This window comes from Zonotrichia albicollis, chromosome 9, assembly GCF_047830755.1.
Source record: "Zonotrichia albicollis isolate bZonAlb1 chromosome 9, bZonAlb1.hap1, whole genome shotgun sequence".
NCBI classification, from domain to species: domain Eukaryota; kingdom Metazoa; phylum Chordata; class Aves; order Passeriformes; family Passerellidae; genus Zonotrichia; species Zonotrichia albicollis.
Window position 1 is genome coordinate 5,059,341 of NC_133827.1, and position 19,205 is coordinate 5,078,545.

At 52.8% G+C, this 19,205-nt stretch overlaps 1 protein-coding gene across 1 annotated transcript; it reads right to left on the reverse strand.

The window, feature by feature from the left end:
• Positions 1 to 9,015: 9,015 nt before the first annotated feature.
• On the reverse strand, positions 9,016 to 19,005 carry LOC141730091 (uncharacterized). The gene is made up of 3 exons (XM_074546720.1): positions 18,954 to 19,005; positions 10,608 to 10,673; positions 9,016 to 10,455 (listed from the first exon to the last, which is right to left on the reverse strand). The coding sequence occupies exons 2-3, from the start codon at positions 10,627 to 10,629 to the stop codon at positions 9,533 to 9,535; spliced, it is 945 nt and encodes a 314-aa protein (XP_074402821.1). The 5' UTR covers positions 10,630 to 10,673; positions 18,954 to 19,005; the 3' UTR covers positions 9,016 to 9,532.
• Positions 19,006 to 19,205: the final 200 nt, after the last annotated feature.

Sequence of the window (19,205 nt, forward strand, 5' to 3'; positions counted from 1 at the left end):
ATGGTCATACAGCCCCCCAGAATGGAGCCACTTTGGCTGGTACTATGGCAAGCCAGCTACCATCTGGTCCCTGGGCATCCTGTTGCACCAGATGCTCTGCAGGGAGCACCCTTTCAGGAGGGGCCAGAACATCAGCTGGGACCATCAGCTCTCACAGCTACAAGGGCTCTCTCAAGGTGGATCCTCATCTCTGGGCACGGGAGGAATCCCAGTGCTGGGAGCCAGCAGCGGGCTCGTGAGCATCCTGCACTGGCAGCTGCTGAGGAGGTGGCACATGTCCTGCTCTCCTGCTCTCCTGCTCTCCTCCAAAACAGGGAATTGATGGGAGAGTTTAGACCCAGCTCTGAGCACATCCAGCATGGCCTGGGCATGGAAATGGTGGGGCAAAGCCAACAGGTGCCTTCTCCAACTGCCCGGCGGTTTCTGGTTTCTCTGCCCAGAGTGCCAAGATCTGATCAGGCGGTGTTTATCCATGCTGGACTTGGAAAGGCCCTCATTAGAAGAGCTGCTCTGTCATCCTTGGATGCAGAATATTCATGTGCCCTAGAAGAAGGGAGAGAGCCACAGGCACACTGTGATGCAGGGCCCTGGTAAGTTACAGCTGCACACATGCCTTGGCAATGAGAAGCAAAGGAACCCAGACTTTTTGTCCTGCCTGTGTCACTTCCCAGGGCTCATCAGATGGGAACATGCAGCCCTTGTGCTGGAGCTGAGCTGCTCTGCCCAGCACTGGTGGCTGCCATCCCAGCTAAAACCAGGTTTTGCTGGTCCTGGTTCCCTGACAGATGGGGCCCTGGGCAGAGCCCTGAGAGCCTGGTCTGCCCCCAGGGAAGGAGAAGGAGCCCCTGGAGAAGCTGTACCGGGTGGGGATGCTGCTGCTGGGGACAGTGAGGATGACATCAAGGATGACAACCTCTTCCTGGACCTGGCCACTGGCCAGCTGAAGACGATGGACTTGGATTGTGGCACCTTCTTCAAAGCCAGGATCCACAGCAAATTTTTAGATGAGTCCACACGCAGGGGGATGCTCCCAGATTTGGGCATTGCACAGCCTGGCCGGGAACCAAAGGTTCCCCCTTTGCTGGAGAGGATGCTGCTGATCCTTCAGTCACTGCCCAGTTGCTCTGTGGGCAGCACAAAGGCTTCAGCAGAACCAACAAAGGCCAGGGGGCTTCTGGCCATTTTCCCTGCAATCCTGCATGCCTGGGCAGCTGGCTGAGTACAAGCAACCTTTTCCCCCTCTTCCCCTATGCCCTACAGACCCTGTGCAGGAAAAGAAAGATCCTGGGACTCTGTGTATTGTAAGATATTCTATTCTATTCTACTCTAAGATATTCTATACTCAACAAAAACGAAAATACAAACAGAAAAATCTTGAAGAACAAAAAGAAAATCCCTGCTGGCTCAAAAGGCCCCAGCAGACAGAGTCTTGCAGATCATCTTTCTGCAGAGCTCCAGCAGAACAGCAAGGCAGTGCTGCACAGACAAGGCCGTTTCCTCCATGCACTGCGGAATCGATCTCGCAGCTTGTGCCATGGGGAGTAGGGAGCTCTCTGTACGGCTCAGAGAACTAAACAAAATTCTACTGCAGCATCTCTGATTGCAGGACTGCTATCATATGCCATTTCTTCAAGTGTTGCAAGAGAGAGGAACAGAGGCAAGGTCACATCCCGCATGTGCAGGGAGCCGAGGAGAGCCCCCTGCAAGGGCCATCCCAGCCGTCTCTTGCCATGGCCCACAGGGAGCAGGGAGCAAGGGGATCAGCCCGAAGGTGCTGGCCACGAATGCCACACGTGCCCCTGAAATCTCCGTGTGCTCTGCCCACGGGTGCAGATCCCTCCACAGCCGGGACAGGGCTCGCAGCTCCCCCCGCCAGCCCCCGCGGTCAGCCCGCTGCCCTCACACACTCACCAGTGCAGATCAGCTGCAGCTCTTGCTGCTGCCCCCTCAGGTGCCGCCCGGCCATGCCTGTGAACACAGAGCCTGTCACGGCCCCAGCGGCACATCTCCCTGCCAGCGGCGCTGCCAGCGCTGTGGCCACACGGGCTGCTGGCCCGGCAGGGCTCAGCCCGGCCCTTGCAGCACGCTGCCGCCCCAGGGCACGGCTGCCAGAGGGCGGCAGCAGTGTCATGGTTTGAGCCTGGCACAGAGCCCAGTGCCCCCATGAAAATGCCCTCACCCTGTTGTCTGCTGTGAGATGTGACCAGGAATAAGCAAAACAGGCTCCAGCTTAAACATAAAGAACACTTTATTACCTAATCTACAGGAAAATAGGAAAAACTATAAGGAAAAGAAAAAAAACTGAAAACCTTACAAAAAACACTTTCCTCCTCCCCATCACCAGAATTTCCCAATCACATACATTCTCCCAAATCACCAACTGCCCAGCCTGGCACCACCCTTTAGTATACTCAAACTTCAGTTCATGAAGAGGAGAGGAGTCCTTCTTGTTCCATAGGCTTCCCCTGGAAACACACTGAAACCTCGTGTGCTTCCAATGTCACTCGGCACCGCCCGGAAAAGTCTTTTTGCCGCTTGTGACATCTTCCTTCCATGCTCAGTGCTCTCACCACTGTGCATGGACCAGAGCTGCTTCTAGGGCTATCTTTTAAGGATGCCTTGTCTCCTTGTCTCACTCCAAAAAGGCACAGTCTCTGCTTTGGGACATCTGTCCCCCCCATATTTTTCCAACGCCCTGGGGCCGAGGGGTCCCCACGATGAACCCTCCTGGTTCTGAGGCACTGCCTCCCCCTAAGTGCAGTCTCTGTGTCACAGGAACAAACTGAGTCCATGGCCACAAGAAAAGTCCAGCCAAAAGGCCACTACAATCATCTCTCCCCACTCAGTCATCTCCACATTCTTGGGGCCAGGTCCTTGTCTCATCTCATCTCCTATCTCCTTTCTTATTCATCTCCGAGGAGGATCAGCATTTTTGCAAGGCCCCAATCATGTAAGAAAGGGTTAAAACTTCCAGTCTCTGTCTGTCTCAGAACGCCGATACTCCCACACGCGCTGCTGCTGCGGCCGGCCAGGCTGCACCCTTCTCCCCCCTTTCTCCTCCTGGGCCGGCTGCTATCACATTCAGACTCTCCCCCTCTCTCCCTCCTGGGGGGAGGATGGCTGCCCGATGTCTCTTGGGGCTGCTCCTCCACCCTTCCATCCTCGAGGGCTTTCTCACCCCCATCTCTGTCCAGGCCCCGGGCCTACTGAATGGCTGCCCCTCCCCCGCCCAGCAGCAGTGGCTGGACAGGGGAGAGAGATCTGACCTCTTCGCCTTGATGTCCCAAGAGGTCTCTCAGGGCCGAAGCTCTGCTTTTAACCCCTGTGTATTCTCGGAGGTGTGTCCAGACCCCACTGGCCACTCCAGGTGCCAATATCAAACATCCATTGGTTTGACCACAGCATCCCAGAATTCCCACTTCTTCCTGGTCAAACCACCACACATAGATTGTGAAGGCCTCAAGGCCTTCAGGGCTTCAAAATTCCCCTGCTCTGTTTGGAGAACAACTTACAAAAGACCTAGAGTCCCGGGAAGCTCCACAAGAAGAAGGAAGGCTATTACAGTATGTGGATAATCTCTTGATATCCACTCAGACAAGGGAAGCGTGTGGCCTGGACCGTGAGCCTTTTGAATTTCCTACGGCTCCAAGGATACAGAGTATCAAAGAAAAAAAAAGGCAGAGGCAGTGAAACAGAAAATAATCTACCTGGGGTATGAGGTCAGTGCTGGGCAAAGGACTCTGTAGTCACTAACCTGGTGAACCCAGCTTCTTTTCTCAGTGGGATCAAGGAGAAGCAGCACACCATGATTGCCTGGAGACCATTGAAGCTACTCACTCCAGATGCTCAGACTTGAAGGACACTCCTTTGGATGGTGCAGAGACCTGGTTCACTGATAGGAGTAGCCACGTTGCCAGTGGAAAGCAACTTGCTGGATATGCAGTCACTACCTGCAGAGAGGTAACAGAATCTGGACCCTTACCAATAGGCACCTCTGCACAGAAGACCAAAATAATTGCACTGATTCTTTTTCCTTTTTCCTTAGAAATGGCAGGAGGAAAGAGAATAAAATCTATACAGACCCATGGTATGCATTTGGAGTTGTGCATGCACATGGAGCACCTGGAGAGAGGGGGGACTGCTGACCTCACAAGGAAAGAACATCAAACATGCACAAGAGATGACCGGGATACTCGGGCTGCTGGAAGCAGTTCAGCTGCCTGAAAAGGCAGCAATTACGCATATTAAGGCACACCAGAGAGTGAGCTCAGAATTGGAAGAAGGAAATGAGCTGGCGGATAGAGAGGCAAAGAAAGTAGCAAAAGGTGAGGTAACTATTGAAGGAGCTCTGATTCCAGGTGGACAAATTTCCCTTAAAGGTAAGCCAGAATACAATAAGAAAGCTAGAAAACTAATCAAAGATCAAAAAGGGACATACAACCAAGAAGGGCGGGCTACCATTGAAGGGAAGCTGGTAATCCCTTCCCATTTCTTGTAGTCACTACTAAGGGAGGAGCACCAGAAAACACACTGGGGAATGGATGCCCTGCACACCTACTTGATTGAAAGAATCGTTGCCAGGAATTTTTATGCCGCTATTACTCAAGTGACAGTGTGATCTTTGCCTCCAGACTAACCCCAAAAATACCCCTAGACCAAAATCTGGCTAGACTGGGAGGGGCCATGGGCCTGGACAGCAGTGGCAAATTGACTTATCCATCAGAAGGCAGAAGCTGTTGTCCCTTCCTGGAATGATTTTTGCTCGGAAGTGATTTTCTGCCTTACAAAACCACCATCCACTATTGACTTTCACAGGACAATGACATTCTTACAGAGATACTGTCAAGTTGCCTTGTGTGCTTCTGGCTGCTTTTCTTGCTCTCTGGATGAAAACGTCAGCCCGGCGTCTGATGGCCAATGCTGCGGGTGCTGCCCATCTGCTGTGGCCAGCAGCTCGTGCCCAAACACAAGCGGGTGCCTTCTGGGCAAGGGGATGGACTGGCACGAGCAGCCATTTTCCCTGGTGAACCTGGGAGGCACCTGGGCAGAAGATTGGGATGACCCTGTGTCCTGGGTTGACTATATGATGCTTTTATCCCCAATCGTCTCATTCTGTTTATGTTGAATAATAATAAGTTTTGTACCTTTAAGAGTGTTACAGAGAGTGAAGGGGGAGAGAGAAGAAGCGCGCAGTTTGTTTTCAGACACTGCACTCACTCCTCCACATTCCTGCTCCTGACTGTGTTGTCTGCGGACAGACAGCGGGACAGAGAGCTCTTTCTTTTGCTTTTTAGTTAGTGTTAGCTAGCTGGGGCAAAGAAGTTCCCTGGACTGTTTTTTTTCCCTTTTCTTTGGACCTCTTGGAACTGCTCTGGACTGAACACCCAGGAGAGCACCGGCAGCTGCAGCTGTGGCCCACTGGGCCGGCCCTGGCCTGTGACAATTCCAGCACTGAGAGACTGATCAGAGACTGAGTGAGCTGCTGCTTGAACCCGGGGTTTTCTCAGTTTGTCATCTCTTTTAGAGTGGCAAGGGGTCTCATTGTTTTGATACTGTTTTGGTCTTATTGTTTAATAAACAGGGGTTTTTTTTCCACCTTTCTCCAAGGAGGTATTTTTCTTTCCTCCCGGACCAGTTGGGGGGAGGGGCCGATTGGATCTGCTTTGCCAACCGGAGCTCCTTTGGGGGGATTCTTCCCCAAATTTGCTCTAAACCTGGACACCCTGGCATGAGAGAACATGTGGTGTGTCTCTGATGGTGCTGCCAGCACTGTGAAGGAAGAGCCAAGACAAGCACTGGAAGCAGACACATCCTGCCAATTTCTGCTTGTTAGAGTCTGTCCGAATTTTCCCTCGTCTGCCTCATGATCGTCATTGGGGGACCACTGAAGAGAAGACCCCCCTGTCTGAAATCTCTGGCTCCAAGGGAGAAAGTCATGTGCCTGAGACCTGAGAGCACAGTGCTAAGCCATTGTTCTCACAGGTGTTGTTTGCTGTGTGGTGCACTGAGCCCAAGGAGAAGAAGAAGGGGCACCGTGCCCTTTGTGCAACAACAGCCTTGGGAGCTGTCCCACCTCTCAGCCTGGCTGGACTTCTCCTGAGTTTCAGGTGGTCCCCCCACAGAAGACCCTCACCTGTTTTACAACCACCGGGACAGACAGACTGAGATGGAAGGAGCCTCTCCATCAAGGACTGAGACATGGAACCCCCATGTGAAAAGGCCCCTCTGCTCCTTCCAAGGACTGGGACTGAAACCCCCAGCCTGGGGCAGGTGTGTGGGGGAGGCAAGCTGACCAAAGCGAGATGTTTGCCTGCAGGTTGTGACCGCTGCACCAAGAAGACAATGGCTCTCGCTTACTGCTGAGAGTATGGACTACCTGTTACAACTATTCCTTATTGTATCTGTATCCCCCCCTCGCAATTTCCAATAAAGTTATCATAATCAAAACCTCTGAGTTAGCGAGAGACTTCGAGATCTCCCCGATGTAACAGGCAGACCCTCAACTGGACTGGACCAAAGGACTTCGTCTCTGCGTTTGGCAGCTCTATCCCCTCTCTCTATCTCTCTCTCTTTTGTCTCTCTCTTCCCCCATCTTTTTCTCTCCCTTAATCCCTCTATCGCATTTTGCTGTGCTCATTCAATAAAGGTGCATTTGTTTCGATTATCATTGCAAACCCCCTTGTACCGTGTCGGTTCTTTTTGCACCCTGAGACCAAATCCATGAACCATCACGAAACCCATCCCTGAGGACGGATCGTGACACCCCCTGAGGACCCCTCCCCAAATTCCCCCCAAAAGCTCCCCCAGCACCCCCAGACCCCGCTAAAACCCCCTCAAGTTCCCCCCTGACCCTCCCCAAATCCCCCCCAAACCTCCTCAAGTCCCCTCCCCAAATTCCCCTCACGACCCCTCCAGGACCCCTCACCTGTCCCTGCGCCTCCTCAGCAGCTCCCGGAGCCCCCCGTCCTCTCCCAGCACCTCCCCCGCTCTCTCCAGCGCCTCCCGCAGGACCCGCCCGAGCCCGGGGCGGCTCCCGGGGGTCCTTGAGGGGGTCCCGGGGGCGGAGGGGGGAGGAGGCGCCCGCTCCATGCCCGGCCCCGGGGTCAGGGGGCGCTGCTTCCAGCTCGGCTCTGATTGGCTGGAGCGGAACGAGGAGGGCGGGAGTTTCTGAGGGGAGTTGGCCGGTGATTGGTTGGTTTCGTAGAGGGCGCGGTGATTGACAGTAGATGGGCGGAAGAGGCAGGCTTTGCCGAGGGGAGGCGTGTGGTGATTGGTTTGATAGAGGCAAAGAAGGCGGGAGTTACAAAGGGGAGACACCCGGTGATTGGTTGGTTCAGCTTAAGAGAGGTGGGAGTAGCTGAGGGGAGGCACGCAGTGATTGGTTGGCTTGGGGCGGGCTGCGCTGTGATTCATTAATTTGGGAGATGAAGCGTGGTGATTGGATGGTTTGGAGCGGGGCACGTCGCTATTGGCTGGGAAATGCCCAGCATTTTTTACGGAACAAACCCCATTTTTGGGGGAAAAAGTCTTGGATTTTTAAGGAAAAATTCCAAATTTTTGCAGCAGACACATTCCCAAATTTTTTGAACCCCCGTGACCCCAAATAACCCCAAAATACTCGAAATAAACTCCAAGGAACCCCAAAAAACCCCAAACAAATCAAGATAATCCTTGGGAAACAAACAAAAAAGTCAACCTAAACCCAAAAATCCCCAAATGATATCAAGTACACCTAAAAAATCCCCATATACACCAACAGAAACCCCAAGAACCCCAAATGATTCCAAATAAACCCACATAAACCCAAATAATACCAAACAAACACAAATACTTCTAAATACACCCAAATAATTCCAAATAACCCCAAAACAACAAAAATAAACCAAGTAAAAACCAAGATAAACCCTAAATAGTCCATAAATAACCCCAAATAAACCCCAAATAAAGCCCAGTTCCTCCCGTCTTCACCCCAAACCAGATCTCGAGCAATCAAAACGCGTGGCACTGATGACGTTCCACTTGCTGGGCACAAATTCAGAGCACTGGCCCCGCCCAGCGATTTTCAGCCAATCAGCGCCCGGCCGGACTCTGACTCATCACTTGCCAGCCACAGACCAAGGCCTCTCAATGCGGTAAACAATCACAGACAGCGCGGGGTAATTTCCAGCCAATCAGAGCGCGTCTCGCTGATGACTCATCAGTTACGAGGAGCGGAATTTGGTGAAGGGGGGGAAGGTGACCCTGGGGATGGGCTGGGGACTCCAAATTAATGCAAAACGGGGTCGGGACCCCAAATCGGAGAAGGAGGGGCCTGAAGCCCCTAAAACCAAACAATGGGGAGGGGATTAGGGGAACGATCGGAAAGGGGAGAGTGGGGAAAAGAGGGGGGTGGGAGACCAAAACTGAGCTGGGAGGTGGATGTGAGATCCCAAATTGAGCTGGGAGGGAGGTGGGACCCCCCCCAAACAGAATGAAGGCAATTTTGTTCCTGGAATATGTAAAGTACTTTATGGATATGCAAAAAGTCGATAAATATGCAACAGGCTGATGTCATGGGAGACAAGGACAATTGAGCAAAAGTTGTTATGGCCACCAAGACTCCCCTAGTTATTTTCGGGGACACCCCTAATTAATATGGTTTTCATTACATCAGCCTCTTGTATATCCATAGACCCTCATGCATATCCATAAACTAATTTACATATTTTAGGAACTATATTACACGGCCCATCCTTCGGGGTGTCTCCCCATTTCAGGAGCCTCCACTGAAATAGAAAATGTAAACTCCCTTGCTTTTACTACTACTATTATTATTATTAGTAGTAGTAGTAGTAGTAATAAAAATAATAATAATAATATACTATAAAAATATTCAATACTTTTGAAATTAATGAGCTCTTAGGCAAAGATATGGGAATAGAAATAACAGTTCTTTATTAAGAAGAATTAAAAAGACAAATGCAGTAGTACAACCAAAAAAAAAAAACATTGAAAGAGTCAGAATCCTCCGGGAATCCAGTGAAACAAGTTCATCCTCTTAGAATACAGTGGGAATAGGGCTGATCCTTTGGGAATCTATTTCTTAACTCTGAAAGGCAGGTGAAAGGCAGGGCCATGGAATTTTTACAGGGTATCCCAAGGGTGGAATTGGGGTTTGGGTCAGGAGAGGAGTTCTTAGCATCATAAGGAGGGGGAGATCAAATTCCTGACTCTTAGCAACAGCAGCACTCCACACAGAACGTGTCCCCAAATACTAAATTCCCTCTAAAACAACTCAGCAATTATGGAACTTCAGATATATTCGATGAATTTCCTTCATTTAAACGAGTTTGGGGTGTTTTTAAAGGATGAAGGTGAAGCAGAGGAAAATTAAGGCCAAACCAAAAGGCGAAGCAGCCAGGTGTGTTCCCAACAAGGATCACAGGGAATGTCAGTGACCAGGGCTGTGCCCAAAGTGCCTCCTCCAGTGGGGGATGGAGCTGGAGCAGTGCACGAAGCTCTGCCCGCACTCGGGGCACTCGCAGGGCTTCCCTTAGTGGTGCCTCCATTGGTGTTTGGTCAAGTTAGAGCTCCTGGAGAAGCTCTTCCCACACTGGGGACACTCGTAGGGCCTCTCCCCAGTGTGGATGCGCCGGTGCCTGATGAGGGTGGAGTTGTGCTTGAATCCCTTCCCGCAGTCAGGGCAGCGGAAGGGCCTCTCATCTCTGTGAATCCGATAGTGCCGGAGGAGATGGGAGCTGGTCGGAAACCTCTTCCTGCATTTATCACACTCGTAGGGCCTCTCCCCTGTGTGGATGCGCTGGTGTCTGATGAGGTGGGAGTTGCACAGGAATCCTTTCCCGCAGTCAGGGCATTGGAAGGGCCTCTCCTCTCTGTGAATCCGATAGTGCTGGAGGAGATTGGAGCTGGTCTTAAACCCCTTCCCACACTTGGAACACTCATAGGACCTCTCCTCTCTGTGTGTCCTCTGGTGCACCATCAGGCTGGAGCTCTGGCAGAAGCACATCCCACACTCGGAACACTTGTACGGCCTTTCTCCAGTGTGGGTCCTCTGGTGCTCGTTCAGGATGGAGCTCCGGCTGAAGCTCTTCCCACACTCTCCACATTCATAGGGCTTCTCCCCAGTGTGGATCCTCTGGTGCCTGATCAGCTCAGAGTTCCACCTGAAGCTCTTCCCACACTCCTCGCACGTGTGCGGCTTCTCCCCACCATGGAGCTGCTCATGGAGCACCAGCTCCGAGCTCTGGCTCCGTCTCCGGCCGCCTTCCCGGCCCAGGCTGGCTCTTTCCCCCTCAGATCCCCGCCGGCTGCGTTTGCAGCCCCTCCTCGTGCGGCATCTCCGGGGCTTTTCCTCCCCGTTGGCTTCCTGCGCCGTGGAGCCGCTCAAAACGGCCTCTGCCACCAGGTTCTGCCGCGGGCATTTGTCCTCCCTGCTCTCCATGCTCAGCTCCTGCTCTGGGGGAGGAAGGACAAGGACAGGATGGGATTTGCCTCCGTGCCACAGGCAAGGGCAAGGAGATCCCCCAGGGCTGAGCTGCAGCCGGGGCCGTGCTGGGCTGGGAGATGGAGCAGCACAGAGGGGAAAGGGGCACTGACTTCCTCCTCACCTGCCTCAGTGTCCCGGGGCATCTTCCTCTTCCTTGCAGCCTCCCTGGGGCTGGCAATGGGCAATCCTGGTTTGGGGAAAACAAGGGATGAGAGCGTTTGTAGGAGTGTCGGGGGGTAGGACGGTCGGGACGGACGGAGACGAGAGAGCTCTGCAGCCAGGGCGTGGAACTTGTGGTTTATTGCAAAGGGCCTGGGTGCAGGGCCCTGCTTGCAGCTGCCAGGCACAGCTCGGAGCAGGGCTGAGAGAAGAGAGGGGTAGAGAGGATGAGAGGGTGAGAGAGTAAGAGGAGAAGAGCGTAAGAGAGTAAGGGTCCCAATACAATACAATAAATTTTCTTCTGTATTGAATGTTCTATTTCTCACTTAGCAGACTAGTACACGATACAAATCCTATAGCATTTACATTCAGCCTGTAAAAGTCATTATATCACCATACTGTGTTACATTTTAAACCCTAAAAACTCCTCTTTGGATCCCTTCTGCTGAGCCAGTAGGGTCTGCTCTGACCCTTGGATCTGTCTGCAAGAAGAGCGAATTTTTTCATGAAAAGGGGATTACCTTCAGTCGGGCCACACCATTGTTTTCCAGTTGTTCACTAACTGATGTATCTCAAAGCTTGCTTTCATTTCAATCTTCCTTACACTTTCTATATTCTCAAAGCCTTTTGCCAGACAATCATATTTATAAGGCTTTCCTGTTTCATCTTCCCCAACACACATTGAGTTTGAAGGTCCCTGTGCCCGAGTCCATCTCTACAAGTCACTGGCCATCAGTGCTCCACAAAAACCTCCCAAACACCCAGATTCAGCCCTGAAAAAGCCTCCCAGGAGTTCCTCGTCCCTGGTCCCTCCTCTCTGGTGTTCGGGGGTTCCCCCTGTCCCAGCTGTTGGGGGTCACGCTTGGATTGGGGGTCCCCCTTCTCCTTGGCGCCCGCCCTGCCCAGGCTGCTGGCAGTCCCAGCAATGCCAAAAGCTCCCCCCTCTTCGCTCTCCCCATTTTGGGATGCCGGGGCTGTTTGGGCTCCCGGGCTCCCTTCTCCCCTCATTCTCTGCTCGGGGCTGCAGCAGCTCCAAGGAGTCCCCCCTGCCCCTCTCCAGGCTCTTGAGGCTCCCACCAATGGCGGCGCCTCTCTGGGCTCCCCACTTTGGGCTCCTGGGGGACACAGGGCTCTGCTCCTCCAGGCTGCCTCTGCCGGCAGCCGCCACCGCCACCCCCCGGTGTCCCCCCAAGGGGCCTTTTCCGCTCAGCCTTGGACTTCTTCATTCTCCAAACATCCCCAAAAACGCAGGGACCCCCCGGGATATCCGGGCCAAGCTCCCCCTCCTCGCTCACCAGCGTGATGGGGGGGGCGATGATCCCACAGGTGGGGGCTGCGAATTCACGCAGGGATCGATGGCGTGGTTCCCTCAGCTCAGCCTCCATCTGCCTTTGTCCCTCCTCTTCCTCTTCCTTCCACTCCTCCTCTTCCATCCCTCCCCCTGCTCCTCCTCCGTAATCCCACTTCCTCCTCCACCTCCATCCCTGCCCTTCCCTCCCTCCTCCTCCTCCCCCAGCAGCAGCCACACCCTCGCTGCCCCCTTCCCGCAGCCCTCGCAGCCCGTGGGAGGAGCGGGGATGGAGCCGGGACAGGTCGGGATGGGCAGCGCGGGGCTCTCGGCTGCTCCAGCCGCTGCGGGTGGGGGAACCCGGCCCGAGCCAAAGGAGAGGCAAACTGGGAAAACTGGGGGAACATCACAAAGTTAAGGATGCAGCAGAAAATGGAGCTGAAAGAGTTAACATTAAATACCAAACGATGAAAAAATGGAAATTCCAAAGTTTACGGAAGAGGAGAAAAAAGAATTAAAAAAAACAGGAAGGGAACAAGATAAATCAGGGAAATGGAAACTTCTTGACAGAAGACAATTTCTTAATAAAATGTGCTTCTAAGAAAATACTAGAAGACATGCATCAGAAAACCCACTGGGGTACTCAAGCTTTGTGCGATCATTTTTTAAGGAACTATGGGTGCACTGGCATTTTGGGAGTTGCATACGAAGTAACTGAACGATGCTTAATTTACAATACGATAAATAAAAAGGTGAAAACAATATTAGAGGTCATGAGGTAGCTCATCGACCATTTCGAAGTATCCAAGCATAAGTTTAGATTTGTTAGGCTCTCGATTTATTTGTAAAAAATCCCATTTAATATAGAAGAGAATATGCCATATATTAGAAAGAGGATTTTAGAAGAATAAAAATCTTTGAAGTATCACAAAGACCCGAGAAAAAACAAGAAAATAAAAAGGGAAATGAAAGGGAAGGGAATAAGAGGAAAAATCAGAAAGGGGGTGGGATCCTCTGCAGGTCTTGCCCCCTGCGTTCACGGCCGAGGCGCCTGTCCCGGGTCCCGGCTCGCTGCCCGCCTCAGCTCCGCCTGCCCCGCTTTCCATCCCAGGTGCGGCCTCACTGCCCAGGGCAGCTCCACCCGCCCCGGCGCTGTCGCTCAATTTGTGTGCCCTGATCCCACTGCCTGGCCCGCGGCCGCTCTGCCGCCCATGCTGGGCAAGATGGGGGTTGCTCTGTCCTGCCGCCTGCTCCGAGGTCACCGCGCCCACCGCACCCAGGGGGGGTCCCAGCCATCCCATTCCCGGCTGCCCTGCCCGTGCCACCTGCGCTGGGCACCGCCGCTGCTGCCGGGCTCTCCCACCTGCCTTTGCTCTGCCGGGACCTGCCCGATCAGCCGCCATCAGCCATGTGGGGGCTGCCCACGCTCCGCCTCGGGCTCCACGGGAAGATCCCCCTCTGCCGATTCCGGCAGCAGACCCTGCCCACACTCCCACCGAGCCTCGGCGGGATATCCTCCCCTGACCCCGTCCTGCTCTGAGTTACGTCCCCTTGGTAACCTCAGCTCCGGCTGTTCACGGAAACTCTCTCTCTCTCTACAGGAAGCACCTTATCGAAACACTAGGAGCTCAGTTTAAAGGCAGCCCTCTCCAAATTCTTTCTCAAAACACGGGAGAAAGGCTATAGAAGGTAAAAAAGTGAAAGAGTTAGATGAAGGGATTGCTCTATTTCCGTTCACAGAGGTTCCCATGGGAGGGATGCGCTGCCCCGCCCCGCGGGAGCCACCAGCGCCCCTGCCGACCGTGCCCGGAACTGCACCCAAGGGGAAAGCGCCGCAGCCCAAAGGCCGGGACTGGCTTCGGGCTCTGTTTGCTGTCAGTGCCGCAGCTGTTGCTGTTTGTTTGCTTTATTATACACACTAGTAAAGAACTGGTATTCCTATTCCCATATCTTTGCCTGAGAGCCCCTTCATTTCACTAGTCTAAAAATTAAGAGGGAGGGGGTTTGCATTCTCCATTCCAAGAGAGGCTTTTTCTGCCTTCCCGAGCAGACACCTCTCTGGTAAAGCAAGACAAGCACCCACAGGCACTGAGGGGGCTGCAGGAGGGGCACAAGAAGGCCCTGCAGCACTTGGGCACAAAGGCACAGCCGGTGAATGCAAGAAGGGAGCAGCAAAAGGCCAAGCTGAAGGCAAAGGCCAGGGCACAGTTCCTACAGCCCCTGAGGGATCAAGCCCAGGGCCCAAGGGGGCCCCAGCACCCAGGGCACGGGCTCGGCCACAAGCACCTGGCAGAGGCATTGCCCTCCTCGGCAGGGGAGAGCCCACCCAAACAGCCCCTGGCAAGGAACCAGGGCTCCAGCTGCAGGGCACAAGGACACTGCAAGCACAGACAGCAGCACCCTCAGCACCAGCAAGTCCACCCCTTGATGGACACGGATTGGCAGGGCTGTCACAGCTCCCATCACACCAGGGACCCTCCACACTGCAGCCCTTGAGAACATTCAGGGTGGGTCTGCATTGAGAGGAGGCATTTTCTGATGGACACAGGGGCCTCTCAGTGCACTCTGAATCTTAGACCTAAGGGGGAAATTAGTAAAGGAATATTTTAATTTCTAAGGGAATGAGTGGGAAAGATGAGCAGGTATGATTTGTTTAACCACTATTAGATGGTGTGGTGGATCGGTTTGAATTAAATGAATTGCTTTTTCTTCCTCCTGTGGTTGTAATTAACTAGGAAGGAATTTGTGAGCTGGATTTTAATACTGTAAAAGGGGATACAGAGGCTAGTTGTTTTCTACCTCTGAGTGAAAAGATTGACAAGGCCTATGCTGAAGTGAACCCCAAAGCGGGGCAGTCCCAGGGAAATAGGGAAAATTAGATATGGAGCCTCTACAAATTCCTTTAAAGCAACCACGACAGGTGGTTTCCAAAACCAATACCCTGTTCCAAGAGAGGGAAGGAAGGGCTCACAGCCCGGTATTGAGCCCCCGTTAAAGGCAGGCCTTTTGGAGCCAAGGATGGCTCCCTACAACACTCCTATCCTGCCAGTCAACAAACTGGATGGATGGACAGGAGGAGGAAACACAGAATTTTGAAGTGTTAAAATAAAGATTAACTGAGGCGGCTGGCCTGGGCCTTCCAGACAGAGAAAAAGAATTTGAATTATAGGTGGATGTTAAACAGGGTCTTGCCAAAGGAATTCTTGTGCTAATATATTCAACTCTATATAGGATCTCCTACAGTTCAAGTCTGGCATCAAGTTAAAGATTTGACAACCAAAAGCCTCTACTTGGATGAGCAGGGCTCAGTTATTACAGTATGAAACTTGTTCAATGGCACAGGAGGATTCAGAACTGAGTACAGGGCAAGGGTTTAACCCAGCCTCCTGTTTGAACAGCCTGGAGAGGGGCTGGCAAGGAACCCAGGACTGCACTCAAGGGACAGAGCTCCAGACCCAGGCTGGGACAGATCGATGATGGGACATCCCTTGGCCTGAGGGAGAAAATGTGTTCGTGGATGGCTCTGCAGGGGCAGCAGAAGGGACAAGAGCTACAAGACAGGCTGTTATTAAGGAAGGGGAATCAGACACAGCGCAGGTCACCGCCCCATGCTCAGCTCAACCCGCGCAGCTGTGGGTGCTTGTGAGAGCCTGGCACTGAAATGCCCTGAGCAGGAAGGCTTCAAGATCTTCTGCTGACACCATGGCACCTAACAGGGGGGCAAAAGCAATTCTCACTGCTTCAGCAACCACTGGAGCAGATATCAAGGGATATTCTCCCACAGCAAGCTGGGCTGGCACACAGCCTGCCCTGGCACTTTGCTGCTGCCAACATCCAGCCAGGACATCGGCTCCTGCCTAAAGAGTGCAAAGCAGCACCACTGGTGGCCAAGGGGCCCATGCCAAGTGTCCCTGAGGCCACAAACAGCCGCCAGCACAGCTCAACAGGGGGGGACCCCTCAGCCTGGCCTCAAGGGCTCTGAAGCCCCGGAGATTTGCACTTCCCACCCGTAGCAGGAGGATGGGAAGCCGCCCCTGAGCCTGCCCTGAAGGCAACGCAGCAGCAGCCAGGGCTCCACAGCGGGCCAAGCCCCTGCGCCTGCCCACAGATCCTCCCCTGGAATTCTCTGCAATCCTGGCCACCTTCCTCTGCCATCTCCAGCCACTGGGGCCAAGCCTTGCTGCCACTGCTGCAGCTTCAGCGCTGCCTGGGCCTGCACTGCCACAGCTGCTGGGGAACACCAGGGCACAATTCCACTCTGGGGCTCACTCACACCCACACTCTGGGCTGCCTGCCACTGCACTGCTGCAAAATGTACCCATTTCCGTTCTTTTAAACCTTATTTCTCTGCTCAGGCTTGGTTTGTCTTTACCTTGGGGAAAGGAATTTTAAAGCTTTTATTTAAGGGATGTTACACCACTGAATTGAGATGAGTTTAACATCCCAACAGACTGGGAACAGCACAAAAGACACCCACAGAGATAACGACCAGCAACAAAACATCAACATTGCCCAGCAGCAAACAGCAGCCAACAGCTACCCCAGACACTGCCCCAGGCACAGCTGGAGACACCTGGGCTGGAAAAGGCTGAGAAGGAAATCCAGGAGTGAGGAGACCGAATTCACATCAGAGGGGAAGAAATCCGGGTCCAACAGGAAACCAAACTCGAAAAACTTACACAACTTGGAAGCAATGAACAATAAAGTAGTGCAATTAGATTGATTCAGACTACATAAAGTTTAGGAAAAATCCAGTAAAACTCACATGGCATGGAATGATTTTCTCTGCACAGCTGGGCTATTTGTGAAAGAAATTATTTCTGTTGCACATCCTGGCCAGAACCAAGGAATGCCTTGACTCTCTAACACTAAAGAGATTGTTTCAATGACAAAACTACAACATGAGAAAAAATTTACATAATATTCCCACTTTATATTGTCAGGTAGGTTTGGGACAGAAGTGTGAGAATCACGTTTTGGTCTGAGTTTTTCCATGTTCGCGTTGATGTTCTATTTTGCAAAACTGAAGAGCTTTAACTGTAATACTTTTAACTGGTAAATAGTTCATAGTTCTTTTAACAACAGCAGATTCTGAGGGGGCCTCATGGGACTCACCAGATGGCTGCCCTGGAAGAGAAGCTTCATTCCAGGTAGCCTGCAGAGGAGCTTTAGAAATGCAAATGAACACTGCTGGGCAAAGTGTGGACAATGCACCTGGGTCTCTTGCCCGGGGCAGGAATTGGGCTGATTCCCTCTGCCCCTCACCCCAAGCTCTGCCTGCTGGCACTGATGGAATTTGCACAGCTCAAGGCAGAGCCCAGGGGGAGGATATCTGACCCTGCAACACAAACGGGTGAAGCTGCAAAGGGAAACAGCAAAAGGAGAATGCTGGGAAAACTTCACTATAAATAAATGGAGGAGAATCATCCCTCTGCCCACTCCAACATGTGCTGGCACTGTCTGTGTTATATAGGGTATATTAGAGCACTAGGGATTTTTTGCTACCAAATACTCAGGGAAATCAGTTGGGAATCCAAGGATTTGATGACTTAGTTAGACAAAAGCAGTCAATTGATGCAGCCCTGGCTGGAGAGAGAGGACAAAATTGGAAAAAGATGAACGGCCAGCAGAATAAATGCTACAACACCATGGGCCAGCTCCTGAGAACCCAAACCAATTCATATCAGGAGCCACAGAACCCATTTCTCATTTCAATGGCATCATTAGATTACAAGCTGCCCTCGCAATAATAACCAGACAGCTCCAGCTCCTGACCTTCCTGCCGACCAATACACTGAAATGAGGAACACAACACTTCACCATGGGATTGGATCATATTACCTTTTAGCAGAAAAAACAGGAGGATTGTGGAAAATTAAATGACTCAAACTGCTGTTGGCAAATACATGACAAAGGAAAAGTGATGAAACAGATAGCAAAGCAAACAAGAAAGCAGCTCATGTATTGGTCCAAACATGTAAAGGAATGGGTCATGGTTTTGTGGCTCCCTGGCAGACCATGGGTTAAAGGAATGCTGTTTCTCCTTGGATATGCTACAGTAACTCTCATCTTTTTACCATGTTCCACACCTTGAGAGTGCAGCTCATTCAGCAGCGGAGAGAGGGGATGCAGGCGGCAGCCAGGCCTCCAGATGCAGAAACGGCTACAGAACGACAGGGAATGAGGGCACTGAGAATAATCGCAAAACCAAAGAAGACTCAATAAGGATAAAAGAAAAAAAAAACAGAAAAAAAAAAAAACCAAACACCAAAAAAAAAACAAAAAACAAAAACAAAAACTGAGTAAATATTCCCGGAGATTGGTCGGGTCAGGGACTCGTAGATAAGGAAGACAGAAACCACCAGTCTCAGAAACTCTTACTAAATAACATCGACTGCTGCTCAGACAAAGTCTCGCTGAATTCCTGAACTTCCAAGAGAGTAAAGAAATAACAGAGCCATGAATATCGGCTGTTTTACAAAAGTGGGGGTGAACATTAACGAGGACACGCAGTTGGCGAATCGGGAGGTCTGAACCTTCAAAGTACCTCAGCCAGTGAGCAAAGGGAGAGGAGATGAGGCTGGGAAAATGAGAATAAAAAGAAGGCTGCGAACTACAACAATGGCAGAGAGCGCACGGAAAATGCCCCACGGCCTCTCCCTCTGCTCAGCAATAAAGTCCCTTTTACAGGACTCCTCTGGGCACAGAAACCTCCGGCCACGGGAATTTCCTGCACAGCCCCGGGCACGGGGCAGCCCCCTCTGTCCCAGCCACAGCAACCGGGCCGAGCCAGCACTGCTCCGGCAGCGGCTCCTGCCGAGGCAGCGGCCGCAAGGAGACCGCGGGCAGCCGCTCCCGCAGCGCCCTCACGCCAGCGGCAACACGGGCCGGATACGGCACAACGAACCCGCCCGAGCCCCCTGCCGCCCCCAAGGCCCGCAGCCAGCCCCGAGCCCCCGCACAACCCAGCGCGGCTCCCACCTGCGCTGCGGCCGCCTCCGAGCTCCGCCGCCGCCTCACCGCGCTCCGGCCGCTGCCGCCACTTGCGGGACCGCACACACGCTCCGAGAACGGCGCCACTGCCCAGCCACGCCCGCCCTCAGCCCGCCACCGGGGCCCTGCTCCACCCCGCTCCCACCAATCAGCGCGCCACAACCACGACTGACGGCACCACCGCCCAATCGCAGCCAGGGGCGGGCTCTGCGAACGGCACAGCCCCGCCCCGCGCTCTCAGGTTCCCCCCCGGGCTGCGTGAGGGCAGAGCCGGACCTG

What these genes read in the sequence shown, in the direction of transcription:
- LOC141730091 (XM_074546720.1), bottom strand. Translation starts at nt 10,629, where the DNA reads ATGCCCCGGGACACTGAGGCAG. An exon ending in GCCCCGGGACACTGAGGCAG is followed by an intron (nt 10,456 to 10,607) that starts GTGAGGAGGAAG and finishes TTCCTCCCCCAG; the next exon opens with AGCAGGAGCTGAGCATGGAG.